This window comes from Oncorhynchus mykiss, chromosome 2 (assembly GCF_013265735.2).
Source record: "Oncorhynchus mykiss isolate Arlee chromosome 2, USDA_OmykA_1.1, whole genome shotgun sequence".
In the NCBI taxonomy this organism is placed as follows: domain Eukaryota; kingdom Metazoa; phylum Chordata; class Actinopteri; order Salmoniformes; family Salmonidae; genus Oncorhynchus; species Oncorhynchus mykiss.
In genome coordinates this window covers 36,813,177-36,828,319 of record NC_048566.1, presented here as the reverse complement: position 1 = coordinate 36,828,319, position 15,143 = coordinate 36,813,177, and the positions used below count along the sequence as shown (strand labels likewise).

The 15,143-nt window shown below is 42.1% G+C and overlaps 2 protein-coding genes across 7 annotated transcripts; both read right to left on the bottom strand.

The window, feature by feature from the left end:
* Positions 1–1,238: 1,238 nt before the first annotated feature.
* On the bottom strand, positions 1,239–2,585 carry LOC110488894 (fatty acid-binding protein 10-A, liver basic). The gene is made up of 4 exons (XM_021561342.2): positions 2,321–2,585; positions 1,872–2,044; positions 1,558–1,647; positions 1,239–1,354 (listed from the first exon to the last, which is right to left on the bottom strand). Exons 1-4 carry the CDS (start codon positions 2,385–2,387, stop codon positions 1,304–1,306), a joined length of 381 nt encoding a protein of 126 aa, XP_021417017.1. The 5' UTR covers positions 2,388–2,585; the 3' UTR covers positions 1,239–1,303.
* Positions 2,586–3,237: 652 nt separating this feature from the next.
* LOC110534928 (myomesin-3-like) lies at positions 3,238–14,550 on the bottom strand. 6 transcript variants are annotated; one of them, XM_036947468.1, is made up of 14 exons: positions 13,359–14,410; positions 13,122–13,242; positions 12,782–12,938; positions 10,664–12,329; positions 10,378–10,437; positions 9,470–9,537; positions 9,191–9,304; positions 8,519–8,606; positions 7,026–7,064; positions 6,739–6,870; positions 6,492–6,597; positions 5,340–5,503; positions 4,642–4,697; positions 3,238–4,304 (listed from the first exon to the last, which is right to left on the bottom strand). In XM_036947468.1, exons 4-10 carry the CDS (start codon positions 11,082–11,084, stop codon positions 6,812–6,814), a joined length of 849 nt encoding a protein of 282 aa, XP_036803363.1. In that variant the 5' UTR covers positions 11,085–12,329; positions 12,782–12,938; positions 13,122–13,242; positions 13,359–14,410; the 3' UTR covers positions 3,238–4,304; positions 4,642–4,697; positions 5,340–5,503; positions 6,492–6,597; positions 6,739–6,811. The 6 variants fall into 6 exon arrangements, with proteins under 6 accessions (XP_036803363.1, XP_036803346.1, XP_036803349.1 ...); XM_036947458.1 differs by having other exon boundaries at positions 3,241–4,304; positions 4,642–5,503; XM_036947451.1 differs by lacking the exons at positions 6,492–6,597; positions 6,739–6,870 and having other exon boundaries at positions 4,814–5,503; positions 13,359–13,915.
* Between the last annotated feature and the right edge of the window lie 593 nt (positions 14,551–15,143).

Below are 15,143 nucleotides of genomic sequence, written 5' to 3'. Positions count from 1 at the left end.
TGAATGTGATACCTTCAGGCTTTTGGAAATTGCTCCCAAGGCTGAACCAGACTTGTGGAGGTCTACACAATTTTTTCTGAGGTTTTGGCTGATTTCTTTTGATTTCCCCATGATGTCAAGCAAAGAGGCACTGAGTTTGAAGGTAGGCCTAGAAATACATCCACAGGTACACCTCCAATTGACTCAAATTATGTCAATTAGCCTATCAGAAGCCTCTAAAGCCATGACATAATTTTCTGGAATTTTCCAAGCTGTTAAAAAGCACAGTGTGTAAACTTCTGACCCGCTGGAATTGTGATACAGTGAACTAATCTGTCTCTAAACAATTGTTGGGAAAATTACTTGTGGTAATTGGTAATGGTAGATGTCCTAACCGACTTGCCAAAACAATAGTTTGTTAACTCGAAATTTGTGTAGTGGTTGAAAAACAAGTTTTATTGAGTCCGTCATAAGTCTATGTTAACTTCCGACTTCAACTGTATGTTGAAAACGTTTTTGGGAGATGTGATGGATCGTTGGGGATCATTTGATATTCCCTTTCTTTTGTTGTTCAGTGAAATCCTCCCATGAGAAGAGTCAACTCATTTGATTAAAGTTCAATTTGTAACTACATTTATTTAGTTTTTTCTATTGGAAGGATTTATTCATTTGAAATTGTCTACTTATGATAAGGTAAAATGTTTATGTTTCTGTCCCCATTTGATATGGTAAATATATCCAATGCAAAAAACATCTACATTTAAATGGTATTAATATTAATTTTCATAGATTTCCGTTAATTCCCATATATTCCCGTTAATTCCCACGGAAAGTTTCCAGCTCTGAATATTCCCCAAAATGTGCAACCCAAGTCACGCCAGATACTGACTAGTTTTCTGATCCCACAGATGCATATCTGTGACCAACAGATTCATATCTCTATTCCCAGTCATGTGAAATCCGTAGACACAGCTTTTCTTTTAGTTGTACATCTTGAAAGTAAATGATGCATTAGCGATTCAGTGGTTTGTTTTACAATGTGAAATGAGTTGATGTATCCAACTTTTTTCTGTTTTGAGTGTGAATTATCACACTGTAGGCCTATTCAGTATTTGAAAGGGCACAGTGAAATGATAGACTGTGTATTTTGAATCATATGTGAAATATATATGGAATACTTTTCTATTATTCAATCAGTGTTCACTGTTTATTAGATGATGCACAGCAGCATGTTCACAGCACACATAATAAACCACACGTTTTATGTCAAGCAAGTTTATTTAAATAGCCAAGGACTGCCCCTCTGCCTGCTACCATTCCAGGTTCACAACTTTTTGCTCCTCCTGATGAGTGACGTAGAGTCCACTGTCAGCGTCTGAAATGGGGAAGGTAGTGAAAAGTGTTTAGTTACTGTGGTCAGGTCACAATTATACAAATAAAACCACCTAATGTAGAAATAGACAGCTTGTTTGACCTGCGCCCCATATTTCACAACTGTATATGCTTATATTTGACACGCTGTACTGACAGATGTGTAGTGTGTTATTTTTCAGTGCTACCAACATTAGGTCAAATTACCTCAACCATCTCTCCTCCCTTGAGCTCCTGGACGCTGGAGAATTTATCTGTGTTGCACATCAGCTTTCCTCCCTCCAGTCTGACAGTGCACTATAGGGGCCAGAGAAGAGAGAGGTGATCAGTAATGCGTGGCAATAACGAGTGAGGACAGACGAGCTTAGAAACTTGGAAGAGTGAACAAGACATACACTAACTGCAGATACAAGACTATTGGACTTCAGTTCAAACCTGTCGATTTAACATTATATCAGTCAATCAATCAATACTTTCATAAGTATAGATTCAACACAGACAGGTAAATGTGGATTGCCTACCTTGAGCTTTTTGCCATCCATGGTGGTGATGTCGGCCTCTTTGCCGATGGTGAAGGAGTTGGTGACGGACTTGCCAGGAGTTTTGGAGGTGATGACAAAGTCATTGCCGTTCTGCTGGATCTCAGTGATGGGCTTGATGTCTTTGGCCAGCTTGATCACATCTTCTGGGAGGGCTGATAGACGGGCAGGAGGATGACTCATTAGCTTACCTTTTCATTTTGGGTCATAGTTGGGAATCTATAGTTCAGTCTCTTGTATTTCCTTGATTCCTTACGTCCTCTCTCCTTCTCAAAACTCATTGGATGAGAAGGTCAGAGGGGAGGAACCATTCATCTTCTCTCCTCCAATGAGTTTTGAGAAAGAGGACACAAGGAATCAAGCAAATACATTTCAGATTTACCCCTAAACAACCCTATACATGCAATGCAATGGATCTTTAGGAAACTCACAGATGGCCCTGAGAAACTCCTCGTAGTTCTCCTGCGCATACACTTGCCACGTTCCACTGAAGGCCATTTTGTCTGTGTCTGTACCGGTCCGGTTTCTTCTCCTTCACCAAGATGGGCAATAAGAGCCTGAGACAGCTGTGCAAAGCTCAACACAAATGTAGAGATGGCACTGCGTCCCCCACAGCTACTTATATCAGCAGGTAGAGGGGGCTCCGCTCTGTGCATCTGTGTCTAATCAGTAACACAGCCTCTGAAGTAATGTCCTCCATTGTTTGAACAACCCAGAGTTCGCTTACATCTCTGTCTGGCATGACCCCAACTTCCAGTTGTCTTGAGATGGGGAAGAGTACGTTATGTCTGAGCCATAAAATTACATATGCATGGGTTTTACTCATCCCAATAGATTGGCTTCTGAAACTTCTGACACGCAGATAGATCTCAAGTTTGTTTCTGAGCACTTATTTTAATACTGTCCTAAATACAGACCTGTGTTTAAATTGCTATATGAAATCATTTTGAATACTTTAGCTGGGCTTTATCGAGCTTGCCTAGCACAATGGAACCAATAAAATCAGCGCAAAAGTGCAAACCAGGCCGCATGGCTCTCCGGGCAGGCTAAAACAAACTCTGAAACTGTTTGAATAGTATTCGAACCCAGGTCTGATGTCCTGTGGAATCTTCCTAAAAACAGTGTTCAAATCTACTCCACTGTTTAGCCAGGCAATGGGTGAATGACACCTTGGACAAGAGCTCTTCTATCAGTTCAGAAGACATGTTGTAGCTACTCTTTGCTTGCATAATACTTTCCCGCACTTTTATGAGATGCTTCTAATAATCATTGAATTACGAATCCCTCTTGCAGACATCTCAAACAGTGCACACAATGACATCAGAAGCATGTTGAGGTGAATGAAATGGTGTCAAGCCACTAAGATCAAATTAATTTATTAGCAGCTTTTTTCAAAGCGATTGCAGAGACACATGATATGACAAACGCTGTATGTGGAAAGCTAACAGGCTAATAGACCGACTTGAGCTGCAGGTGCCGACTCTGAGTGAGATTACAGCCTTAATACAGGGAGGTCAGAGCATAAATTAGGTTGATATAGAAAAACGCACTGGATGTGTCGTGCACCTATGTAAATCTGCTCCGTGTACATGACTAACATGACACCTCTAGTGAAATACAACATGGGAGTTAATTGCAATTGGCATCAAGTCTGCTGCTATCAAGACATGAAATGAACATTTAACGTGCTCGCCTTGGCCAATGAATCCTACCTCCAAGCTTTCTAGCCCCTGCTCACATGTCCTATTATTAAATTGCTCCAGAAAGAAAGGGGTGACATCATACAATTGTAGCTGACACTCTTGGGATATTTATTGGTAGTTTAATGACACAAGAAAACAGGTTGTTGCAGGTTTGACTGGACCTCACATTGTCCTAATTGACCGCATTCCTTCTAGCACAAGTAACTTCTTAGTCATTGCTTACATCCCAATGCCACAAATGAACCGCTTCTAGCATTTCACTCCCCATTAACTCCAATTTAACCCCATGAAAACAAACTGGCTCAACCACACAAACACAACCCACTGGGCACATACTGGTTGAATCAACGTTGTTTTCATGTCATGTGAAACCAGCGTGGAAATTACATTGAATTGACGTCTGCACCCAGTTGTAATCGTCTCTTAGTGCAACAAAACCAACACTCCTTCCTTCCTTACATCTCCACTGCATCGTGCGCGGGGGCTTCTCGCCATGCTTGTACACGCTCACCGTCTGAGTGCCGTACTGGTTGCGCACAAAGATGCTGTAGTTGCCTGATTCCTCGCTAGTCACGCTGTTGAGGGTCATAGTGCTGCACTTGTTCTCGTTGGCGATGTTGAACTGGCCCCCTGAGACGATGCCTTTGTCGTTCTTCAGCCAGAACATCTCTGAGGCAGGGTCACCGTCAGCGAAGCAGGTCAAGCACAGAGACTGGGGAGGAGAGGGAAATAGAGATGACATGATTCACAACAGTCAATGTAAATATGAACAATGACAAAATACCACTTGTCACTGTTGACTTGGGCAGGTAAGGCTATTTAAAGAAAAAAAGAAAAAACGTATTGGAGAAGTTGCTGATCTATGATCAGTTCCCCCTGTCCATTTAATTGTATTCATTATGATCTAAAAGGCTAAACTGATCCTAGATCAGCACTTCTACTCGTTGGTCTAACAGTACAATTACAAAAATCGGACGTAAAAGGATAATGAAGTGCTAGTGAACATGGTAACCACGTAATAGGACAGTATTATTTAGTAGTTAGCCTACTTTATTCTCCATGATAGCCACCACATCTGGTAGCTCCTTGGTCACCCTGGCCCGATCTAAAGCAACGAGAAGGACATTTACTCCCTTGAATCATCCATAGGAAGCTCATTCAATCATTCCAGTGTACAGAAAATGAAACAATTAAGAAACAATGAAAGAGTATGCTACTCACTTTTCTCAGCAACCGCTCAGCAACGATTTGCAAATGGTTTCAGATCTATCACCATACTATATGTCAACTCATTAATATTGAATATAGAACAGTTTTCTGTTTGTCCATGTGAGAATAGTGATAGAAAATAGTACCTGCAATTGTTTGTGTTAGTGTTTACCACTGCGCGCCATGCTGGGCGCTCACCATCAATATGGTACTGCACTTACTTCAACCTCTGGTATTCCAACAGAGCATCAGCAAAGGCTTTTTAAAGAGAGCGATATTTAGATATAGATTACTGAAATGTATTTCGGATGAATGTAATATTCACCAACTGCCTGTCTTGGAAGATATGAATGTAGATCAAGATTGCAGACAAATTAAATGATAATTGAGTAATAATAGTCCAATTCTGAGGTTTACATTCTAGTGGTGAAGACATTGACATGAATCTGCAGCAGTAAAATCCCTGTATGAAGCCTATTTCGCTTAACTGCTTTGAGACAATAGTGCTTTTTGAGTGAATCAGACTGGTCAGACTAACCTTGTCCAGATAGGTCTAGTGAGCGGGTGTGCTTTTCTTGACCATCAAACATCTCCAGAGTGTACTTCCCCTTATCGTTCTCCGTGGGCGCAAAGACCTCGACTCACAGCTTCTGCATACTGCTGCCAGGCTTACACCTCTCCAACTGGTTAATCCTACTCTCCCTGGTACACAATGAAATAGAATATGATAATATGATTCAATAGAATATAATATATTTTTTGTAAAAATCCAACAAAAGATACTTCCAAGGCCATGACTATTTATGTCTGAGGGCTTTACTTGTTCAGTTTTAAGTTTTGTTTGTTCTTTTTTTATCTTTACGTTTGTTCTTTTTCAATCCGGTGAGATGAGATGGATTTGGGATTAAAAGGCTCACACTGTCTCACTAAGCAAGCTGTGGGGCGATGTGAAGAAAAACAAAAATGCTAAAGCAACTGAGTTTAAATTGGACAACAATCCATGCTGCGACAGCAGTGCCCTTACAGAAAAATCACATGATTTCACATGAAATTTCACATTTTCACGTGTAGTTTCATGTTATCACATATTGTGTAACATATTATCACATTAACTTCATATAAGATCACATGTGATCACATGAAAACGTGTTTTTGGAGCACCACCTGTGTTCACGTGTAAAATTCATGTGGTTTTTCTGTGTTGGGTTGTCACCAGCTCTCGTAATAGAGAGGTACAGGATGTGCAGGCTCTCCAGACAGGCACCAACAGCTGATTCAATTAATCAAAGTCTTAATGATTAGTCTATTAGTTGAATCAGGTGTGTTAATGCTGGACTAGAACAAAAGCCTGCCTGCGCTGTAACTCTGTAGAACCAGGGTTGGTGGTTGGTGCTAACCATAAAAGCTGCCAGCAGGTGGCGATAAAAGTCTGGGTCCCTGTTCCCTGTACCATGCTCTGGTGTGAAGTGTCCCTTAGGTGCAGATTTAGGGTCAACTGCCCCTCCCCCAATCCTAGCCTTAACAATTAGTGGGGAAAATGCTAAACTGACTAAAAATCAGCACCTAGGGGCAACTATTCCTTATAGCAAAGGCTAACTGTATAATGTATACAAAGTAGAACCAGTGGGCCTAGAGCACAGCCCATGTGGCAGGGCAGAGTACAGAGACCAGGCCAGGCAAGGGAACTCACTTGAATTGCCAGCTCGTCTTCATGTAGCTGATATAGTACTTGAGAGAGCAGTAGAGCTTGAAGCCCATAGCAGTGCATTGAATCCTCACTGGGCCTGTAGACAGCGCTGTGCCACAGAGAGAGGAAAAAGTCAAACTCAGAGAGATGATACTCTGTGACAGAATGTCCTTGTTGGGATATTGACAGCTGACAGGGCATGCTGTCTACACTGTAGTCTAGGTCCAATACATTTGTATTTGATTCTAACCTGTAGTCAGGATATGACTTCATCTTAAGTTGTTCCCATCCAAAAACTGTCCATAGAATGCTTGAGAAGTCACTCATGTTTCAGTACTGGACTGCAGCTCATCATCGTCATCCTGCCCGGAAAGACCCCCGTCTACGGTAGGCGGCACCCATAGACATACATATTCACATGATGTTCATTGGAATCAATCAAATTTATTCATAAAGCCCTTCTTACATCGGCTGATGTCACAAAGTGCTGAACAGAAACCCAGCGTAATAGTATCAGGAAATCTATGCTGAACTTACCCCACTGTTTGCTCAGGAGTTGGAGGAGCTTGTCATACTCTGTAAATAAAGACAGAATAATTATGTCTCCAGACAGTGGGCTCTACTTAAGCCATAAGGTCTGAGGAGGTGTGGTACATGGCAAATATACCACAGCTAAGGGCTGTTCTTATGCATGATGCAACGCGTTGTGAGTGTTCCCCTACTGGCCCCTAGTTCACCTCTGACCTCTGGGCTGGGTCCCTAAGCGCTGTGATTGGTCCACAGTGTTCCTGCCAGGGCCAACAAGAGTCAACAAGAGTGTCTCCCATCCGGCTGACCAAAGTCCATATAGGACATTCTATGAACGCCTGGATACAGCCATTAGCAGTGGTATATTGGACATATAACACAAACCCCCAAGGTGCCTTATTGTTATTATAAACTGGTTACCAATGTAATCAGAACAGTAAGAAGTCATTTTTTGTCATACCCCTGATAAATGGTCTGATATTCTACAGCTTTCAGCCAATCAGCATTCAGGGCTCAAACCACCCTGTTTATGATCATCATTAACCTCTATGCATCTTCATTCAAAGACTTAATCATGGACACTCTTACTGACAGTTGTGGCTGCTTTGTATGATGTATTGTTGTCTCTACCTTCTTGACCTTTGTGCCGTTGACTTTGCACAATAATGTTTGTACCATGTTTTTGTGCTGCTACCATGTTGTGCTGCTACCATGTTGTGTTGCTACCATGTTGTTGTCATGTTGTGTTGCTACCATGCTGTGTTGTCATATGCTGCTGCCTTGTTATGTTGTTGTCTTAGGTCTCTCTTTATGTAGTGTTGTGTCTCTCTTGTTGTGATGTATGTTTTGACCTACATTTATATTGTATTAATTTTTTTATATTTTTAAATCCCAGGCACCCTTCCCCGCAGGAGGCCTTTTGCCTTTTGGTAGGCCATCATTGTAAGTAAGAATTTGTTCTTAAATGACTTGCCTAGTGAAATGAAGGTGAAATAAAATAAATAAAAATAATACATGGATGATAATATTACATCATGTGCTGTCTCAGTTTCTGCACCTTCTGAATCATCATGAGACATAAAACAATACTAAAACAAACAAATACTGCACAAACAAATACTGCACAAACAAATACTGCAAACAAATACTGCACAAACAAATACTGCAAACAAATACTGCACAAACAAATACTGCACAAACAAATACTGCACAAACAAATACTGCAAACAAATACTGCACAAACAAATACTGCAAACAAATGCACTTTGAAATTGCCTCATAACAATGTAACTTGAGAGACCACATACTGTAACATTTCACCGATATTTCTGCTAGACCGGGGACCGTATTGATAAAGCACTTCAGAGTAGGAGTGCTGATCTAGGATCAGGTCCCCCCAGTCCAAGTCATCATATTCATTAGGATCTATGAAGCAAAACTGAGTACTTTACGAACATGGGCCCATGTCTGTGGTTGTCCATGACAGTGCCATGATGTCTCACCTTCATGTAGCAACTCCAGTGTGCTCACATCCTGTCCTCCACCATCAGATGCCACAGCTTTGTAGTGGCCTGCCTCCTCCTTAGTCACCTGAGATTCACCAGAGAGAAAACAAGTCAATCATTATGACACACACGCAGGCATGTCTGGTTCATGTCTCCTGAACAAGGCAGTTAACCCACTGTTCCTAGGCCGTCATTGAAAATAAGAATGGGTAATTATGCAATGATCTATAAATACTCATACCGTAGAGACACTCTGACACAGATTCTCTCTCTCTCTCTGTGTGTGTGTGTGTGTGTGTGTTCTCCTGAGCTTAACCCTATCCCCTCATCTGCCACCATCCCATTAATGTACATCCAGTACTACTGAACATTACTTTACATATTCATTACAATACTGTAAATATGAGGTGGTAGGTAGCTAAGTTAGAGCGGCGGATCTGTAGCCGGAAGGTCGCCAGGTCAAATCTCCACGGTGGCGCTAAATAGTGGGGTTGAGCATAAGTGATATGTGACATTTTGGGCCAGTTCCCTGGACCCAGATTCAGCCTAGCCCTGGATTAAAATCATTCACAATAGAGACTCTCCGTTGAAAGTGTGTTTAAGTCCAGGACTATGTTTAATCTGGATTCAGGAAATCAGCCCTATGAGGACTGGATGTGGTATGTGTACCTGTTGCACAGTCATGGTGCGGACTCCAGTCTGCTGGTCATACACAGCTGGAGTCTCCACGCCGTCCTTGAACCACTTCAGAGTCGTATCCTTGCTTACGTTGGTCACCTGGACCTAGAATGACAGAGGATTCTAATGATACAGTAACACTATGCACTGAATACATTCATAACAACACACATGCATATCAGAATCCAGAATCCATGTGATTATTCCATAACGAAGATAACAAGATATTGGAGAAATTAATCTATAAATTATAAATAATCTACAAATTACCTTGCATTTGGTTATAAACTCAGAGTCCTCTGTCACGGTCCATGACAACAACTCCAAAAAATAGGGTCCTTGAAAAACAGAGCGATGATTAACTGCGCACACTGGACCAGAGATACAGCGGCCATCTTTGCTGGCACTCAATCAATGAAACTCTCTATATTCTGGTGTGTCAACACTATATGTTCAACACTGTTTGCACTCCATAAACTGTAGATAGGTATGTTTTTGCCACTAGCCACAAAGCTAAGGAAAGGGACTAACGGTTGATGATAGATAGGAAACTAGGGCATTGAGGCGTATTGAATCTGTTTCAGCACATTTGGAACCTATTTGGCAGGAGTATTTTACACAGAAATTAGATATTTATCTACTGTTGGCAGTAGATGAAAACACATCCTACATGGACTTTGGTCAGCTCGATGGGAGAAACTCTCTGAGAGGATCCGGCACCTTTTCAGATATGACTTTGTTTGTTCCGGCACCTATTTACCCTGATCCGGTACCTCTCGCGGCATGATTTATTCATTGTTTCACTGTTTGCACTGTAGACATTCTAATAAAAGCGATCGGCGTTAAATCAAGTTACCTCCTCATTATTTTTCCGGACCCCCAAAAACACCATCAAGTAAAAGCATGGCGATCCTTCTGTGTAATCATCCTATCCTGCCACACTGATTCCAGACCTGCTCTCTTATTTGTACATAGAGGTTATGGGGAGGGTGGGTGGGGTAAGTAACTGATTTTGACACTGGTCTTGGTAGTGGTGGTCAGCTGGTGAAGAAGTCTCTACGTAATCACATTACGTAGCCTAGGCTAGTCATCTCCCTACTGAATTTGAATTGTGGGAAAGCCAAGTAAAAAATGTTAGAGGTTAGAGGTGAACCAGGGGCCAATAGGGGAACACTCACCTGACTTTCTCTTGTAGTCCATTCTGTTAGCTCTGGACTGAGCCAGTGTCTGACAAAACTCTGCCAAAGACACAACCACAGGGTTACTTCCCTACTAGCACACTGAGGATATATATATTAACTACCAATAATAAGACAGTAACATTGAATATAATAGCCAAATTGATTGGAACAAAGCTATATATCAAGGCAAGCCAAACACTTACTGCTCTGTAGAGTTCACAGCAATAGTAAGCTGCCCTTTTCACACTACTGTGCCGATCTGAAGCAAACTGTGCTGGCTCACCACTTCCAGCAGCTACGGAGGATGCGAAAATAGGCCAGCTCATCACGGCTTGGTTTAGCTCAGCTCGGTTCGGTAGTATGAACATCCCGGCAGTGATTTGGGGTGACCAGATGGACTCACTCTCGTCCACGAGCACCAGGGCGAACTGGTTCTTGGCGTGGCCGTCGCAGAGCCGAGCTGTGTAGGAGCCCTCGTCCTCCTTAGACAGCTGGTCAAACAGGATCTCTATCAGCCCACTGGCCTTGTCAAAGTTAATCTTACTGGCCGAGAGAGAGAGAGAGAGAGGACACACACAAGCACATGTATGTACATACATGTGCACACACACACAGGCTGCATACCTCACAGTGTGACTTGGCAAGGGTTCTAAAATGGGGGAAATGGGGATTGGTTTATTCACAAAATCCTTATCTGTAGTCATTTAGTAATAAACCCTTAGCACTTAGCAGTGTTGACGTACACGTATACACACGTGCATGGATGTAATCATGCTATTCCATATCGAGTAACCACATGCAAGACACTGAGTCCAAAAACATGCATGTTGGGTAATATTAGTTTAACCCCATGGAAAATCCACATCTGTTGCAACAACCTCTGCCTACAGTAATCTTCCAGCCTGTGGTTATTTTTTAGGTTGATTTCATAACAAATCAACATTGCTATGATGTTGCTACGTACATTCTGGTGAAAATCTTTATGAAGGTGATTTGTGTTTAAATGAAATTGCAAATATGATGGCGAGGGTAACATTTTTGGATTGTGATTGTTTTGTGATTACTTTCTCGTTCTATACAGCCAATACCTCTTACTAATGCAAACTTGAATGAGAAAATATAAAACATTTAGCTATTTTGTGGCACATCTACATTTCATTATTTTATGGAGAATTTCACTGGAAATGGATTCGGAAACACAATCATCTGCATATATTCAAAAATAAATGTGTGTATGCAAAATGCAGTAGCTTATGCGTTATACACACCTCTGGGAGACAAGCTATAACTTGGACCAGTCTGTTTCTGTTTCAGCCAACTTGTCATCGTCTTCCTATTCATACATTACTGCACCATTGACTAAAGCAGGAACATTCTGACACCCAAGCTAGTTTTAGTATTCATTTGAGACATACACACTCTCCTGACAGACTAGTACACACAATATTTAGTTCTGGGTTCTGAGATTAGAACATATAGCCAGTGTTTTGAAGTGCTCCTTTACTGCAGCACTAGAGATCTCTCTGTCGCTGAGAATGAGGTGGAGCTCTGCAGCATTGCTCAGGCTCTCAGTCTGCATCCAGAGACCTACGTTCCCTTTCTCTGACACCTCCACCTGCCACTTGGAGCGCAAGGCTATCACTGTAGGGGGAGGGAACAATGAATAGGGAATAGGTTATGCATTCAGGTTGGCCTCCAAGCTTCAGCAAACTAAAATAATCTAGGAAGGGCGCAATGACAGGAATCAAAAAATAGGACTTACCCAAGAAAACATCTGAGGGAATAGGTTGTTGAAATTGTGATGTTGAACAATGTATTATAATGCCCGTTTCGATTTGAAAAGGAGTACAATCAATTGTTTTAGCTCGATAGAGACTTGTATTATTACAGTGACTACGTCTTACATGGGTGGCAGATGTGCCAGCCGAGCTCGGTCAGTCTCTCCAGATCTATGGGAAAAGAAAGAGAGAGGGAATTACAGGGAGCAGCAATCTTTTGTGCAAGTCGTCTTTAGCTTTGAGTATAAAGTGCCTTCCCCAGTGAAGGTGAAACTGGAAGAGATGTCTGGGTTGTCACTCATCTCCACTGTGTACAGGCCCAGGTTCTCTTTAGTGGCGTTTGTGAAGGTGAGGATGGGCCTGGGCATGGACAGAAGGAAGGACAGTAGGCTTAAAGGACAGACCAGGGGACTCAGTTGGCCTGAATGGGACCATAGTGCTCAGTGAAAAGGGAGGACATTTTGCATCGTAGTGTGAGGTGAGGAAGAATCTCCACTGAGTCCGACCCTTTGCTGACCTCTTAACATTAAAGTCTTTCATGGGTTAAATGTCCTCTCACAAATCTACAGGTCATTATTTTTCTCTCTCTGTAACAGACACACACACACACAAAATTGCAGTACCTATTGTTCTCCCACAGTACCCTGGCTCTCCCAGCTTCAATAGCCTCTTTGTAGCTTTTGCTCCAGATAAACATGCTCTTCTCCGTAATTTCAGTGGCCTCAAAGGCTAGGAAGACGAAGCCATCATTGTCCACACCAATCTCTATGTCTCTGGTGTCTGATGGAGAAAGAACATGAATCATAAGTCATTCTGGTGATATTGTTCATCAGGGACCTGTATGGCTAAAATCAAGCCTTATCCCAGACCTGTTTGTGCTCTTTTGCCAACTTCTATGGTCATTGTTACTCCAAACACAAACAGACCTTGAACCAGGCTAACTAAATCCCTACAATGACTCACCTGGTTGGGTCTGGGCTCTGGGCTCTGATAAGCTCAGAGGGCAGAGAAGGGATGCCCATTCTAGCCTTGTTGAAGACACATACTCTGAGACGATAGTCTGACCAGCATAGAGACCTGACACCTGGGAACACAAACACACCAAAATCTATTTGATAATTTTATAAAAAACAAAAACATATGACCTCTATTTTAATGCATCTATATCCTTATTACATAAAACAGGTATATCTCACCAACCTTCAAAACCGTGTCTGCAATTGGCTCTTCATTCACAGCAGTCCAGCTCTGTGATTGGTCTCCCTCGCTCAGCTCCACCAGGTACCCTGTGATTGGTCCTTGCTGTCCTTCGTAGAGAGGCACTGCCCACAGGAGGACTAGAGAGTTAACCCTCACCTCCCTGAATTCCAGGACACAAGGGCAGCCTGGGAGATGAGTGGGGTTAGCATAACACAAAGAGAGAAATATGAGGGAAAAACACACATTTGTTTATCTGTGTCAACCCATACAGTGTTTCATTCTATACAGTACATGGATTGATAAGTGTCTACTGTGTTAGAAATATACCAACCAAACCTGGGTTCAAGTACTATTTGAAATCAGTGTTTGGTTCATCCTGACTGGAGTGCCAGGTGGGCAGGGTCTGCACTTTTTGGGGATTTTCTATTGGTTACATTGCAACATGCATGCTTATTCAGGCACAGATAACGTATTTGAAATGATTTAAAACCAGGCTAAAACAGGGAGAATATTGTTATTCGTCCTTTTCCCGTCTCATATACTCACCCATAAACAGCCAAGTTGTCTGTGACAGAGCAGGCCATCATAAAGAAACAAACAAATAATAATAATACAATTTAAAAAGCAAGTAACGTGATTTTGCTTAATCTACCCCTTCGTTTTTTAGTGCCAGTGCACGGTAGTTCATTTGCTTAACGATTTTCAGTCGCATTTAAATTATTTAAGATACGGGGGAGATCAGGATGGATTCAGCTGGATTAATGGGCTGTGCGGGATAAATGGTGTGTGGCTCTCTCCATTTCCAATATGAATATCACAACAGGCAGCCATTTTATGAGAAAGACCATGGGGCCAACACAGCTGGCCACGGCTGTGCACTGAACTGCTCCATTACCGAATGACAGGGTGGGTAGAGGGAGAGAGAAAGAGAGAGTGTGTGTTTTAGAGAGTAAACGTGCACGTGGGTGCGAACCCTTTGCGTGTGTGTACAGTGACCATGTGTGTGCGTGCGTCCGTGTGTATGTGTGTGCATGAGTAAGTGTGTGTGTTTTCATGATGATTGCATCATCCTCACCTGGCTCAGGCATGGTCCACTCCTAACACAGGAAAGCCTCACTTGGCTCAGAGGGTTTACCAACACCAACCACGTTGGCAGCAAAAACACAGAACTGATAGTAATGCCCCCTATCCAGGTTACAGACCTGTAAATAAGACAATACAAAATGAATACAGTTACTGTCCAAATTAAAACCAGGGTTGTGTTCATTAGGGCATACTGTAGAAAAACATTTCAAAACATTTTTACAACAGTGTTTCTTATGGGTCAAGTTCTTCTGTTTGGTGCCTAAGGAACAATACCCAGGTTATTGAGAAAACAAGGGTCAGCTAGCCCCGAGTTTCAGTATGTCAATTCTTACATGGACAAACTGTGGACAAAACAAAAAAGATACCTTGTAAGGAGAGTTCAACACAGTATCTGGATAACCTCGGGCACTCCTTATATTCGCAGAGATTGATTTGAAATCTGAGGTTGTGTTCTCACGTCCTGATTTAGCCGGGTTTCTTCAACTCCACACATATGGACATGGCGGGGGAGTTGGGTTAACGACGACTGTGGAAGGAGTGTACCTCTGGCTACATGCAGACGCTGTCAGTCGAGACAAAGAAACATTTTGCATTTGATGGTTGAATTTGATTAACGTTCTATTAAAAATGATGGATTTCAGCAAATGAAGAAAGGCACACAGCTACAGAGGGCAAACATAGGTACACGGTAAGGTTTGA

Coding starts and splice junctions, on each gene's coding strand:
- LOC110488894 (XM_021561342.2), bottom strand. CDS start 2,387: ATGGCCTTCAGTGGAACGTGGCAAGTGTATGCGCAGGAGAACTACGAG. Junction 1,648..1,871: donor TGGATGGCAAAAAGCTCAAG/GTAGGCAATCCA, acceptor TGGCCCCTATAG/TGCACTGTCAGACTGGAGGG. Junction 1,355..1,557: donor AGGGAGGAGAGATGGTTGAG/GTAATTTGACCT, acceptor TCCCCATTTCAG/ACGCTGACAGTGGACTCTAC.
- LOC110534928 (XM_036947454.1), bottom strand. CDS start 11,084: ATGACTACAGATAAGGATTTTGTGAATAAACCAATCCCCATTTCCCCC. Junction 7,065..8,518: donor ACTGGAGTTGCTACATGAAG/GTGAGACATCAT, acceptor CTTTATTTACAG/AGTATGACAAGCTCCTCCAA. Junction 5,504..7,025: donor ACTCCTGAGCAAACAGTGGG/GTAAGTTCAGCA, acceptor ATTGTGTACCAG/GGAGAGTAGGATTAACCAGT.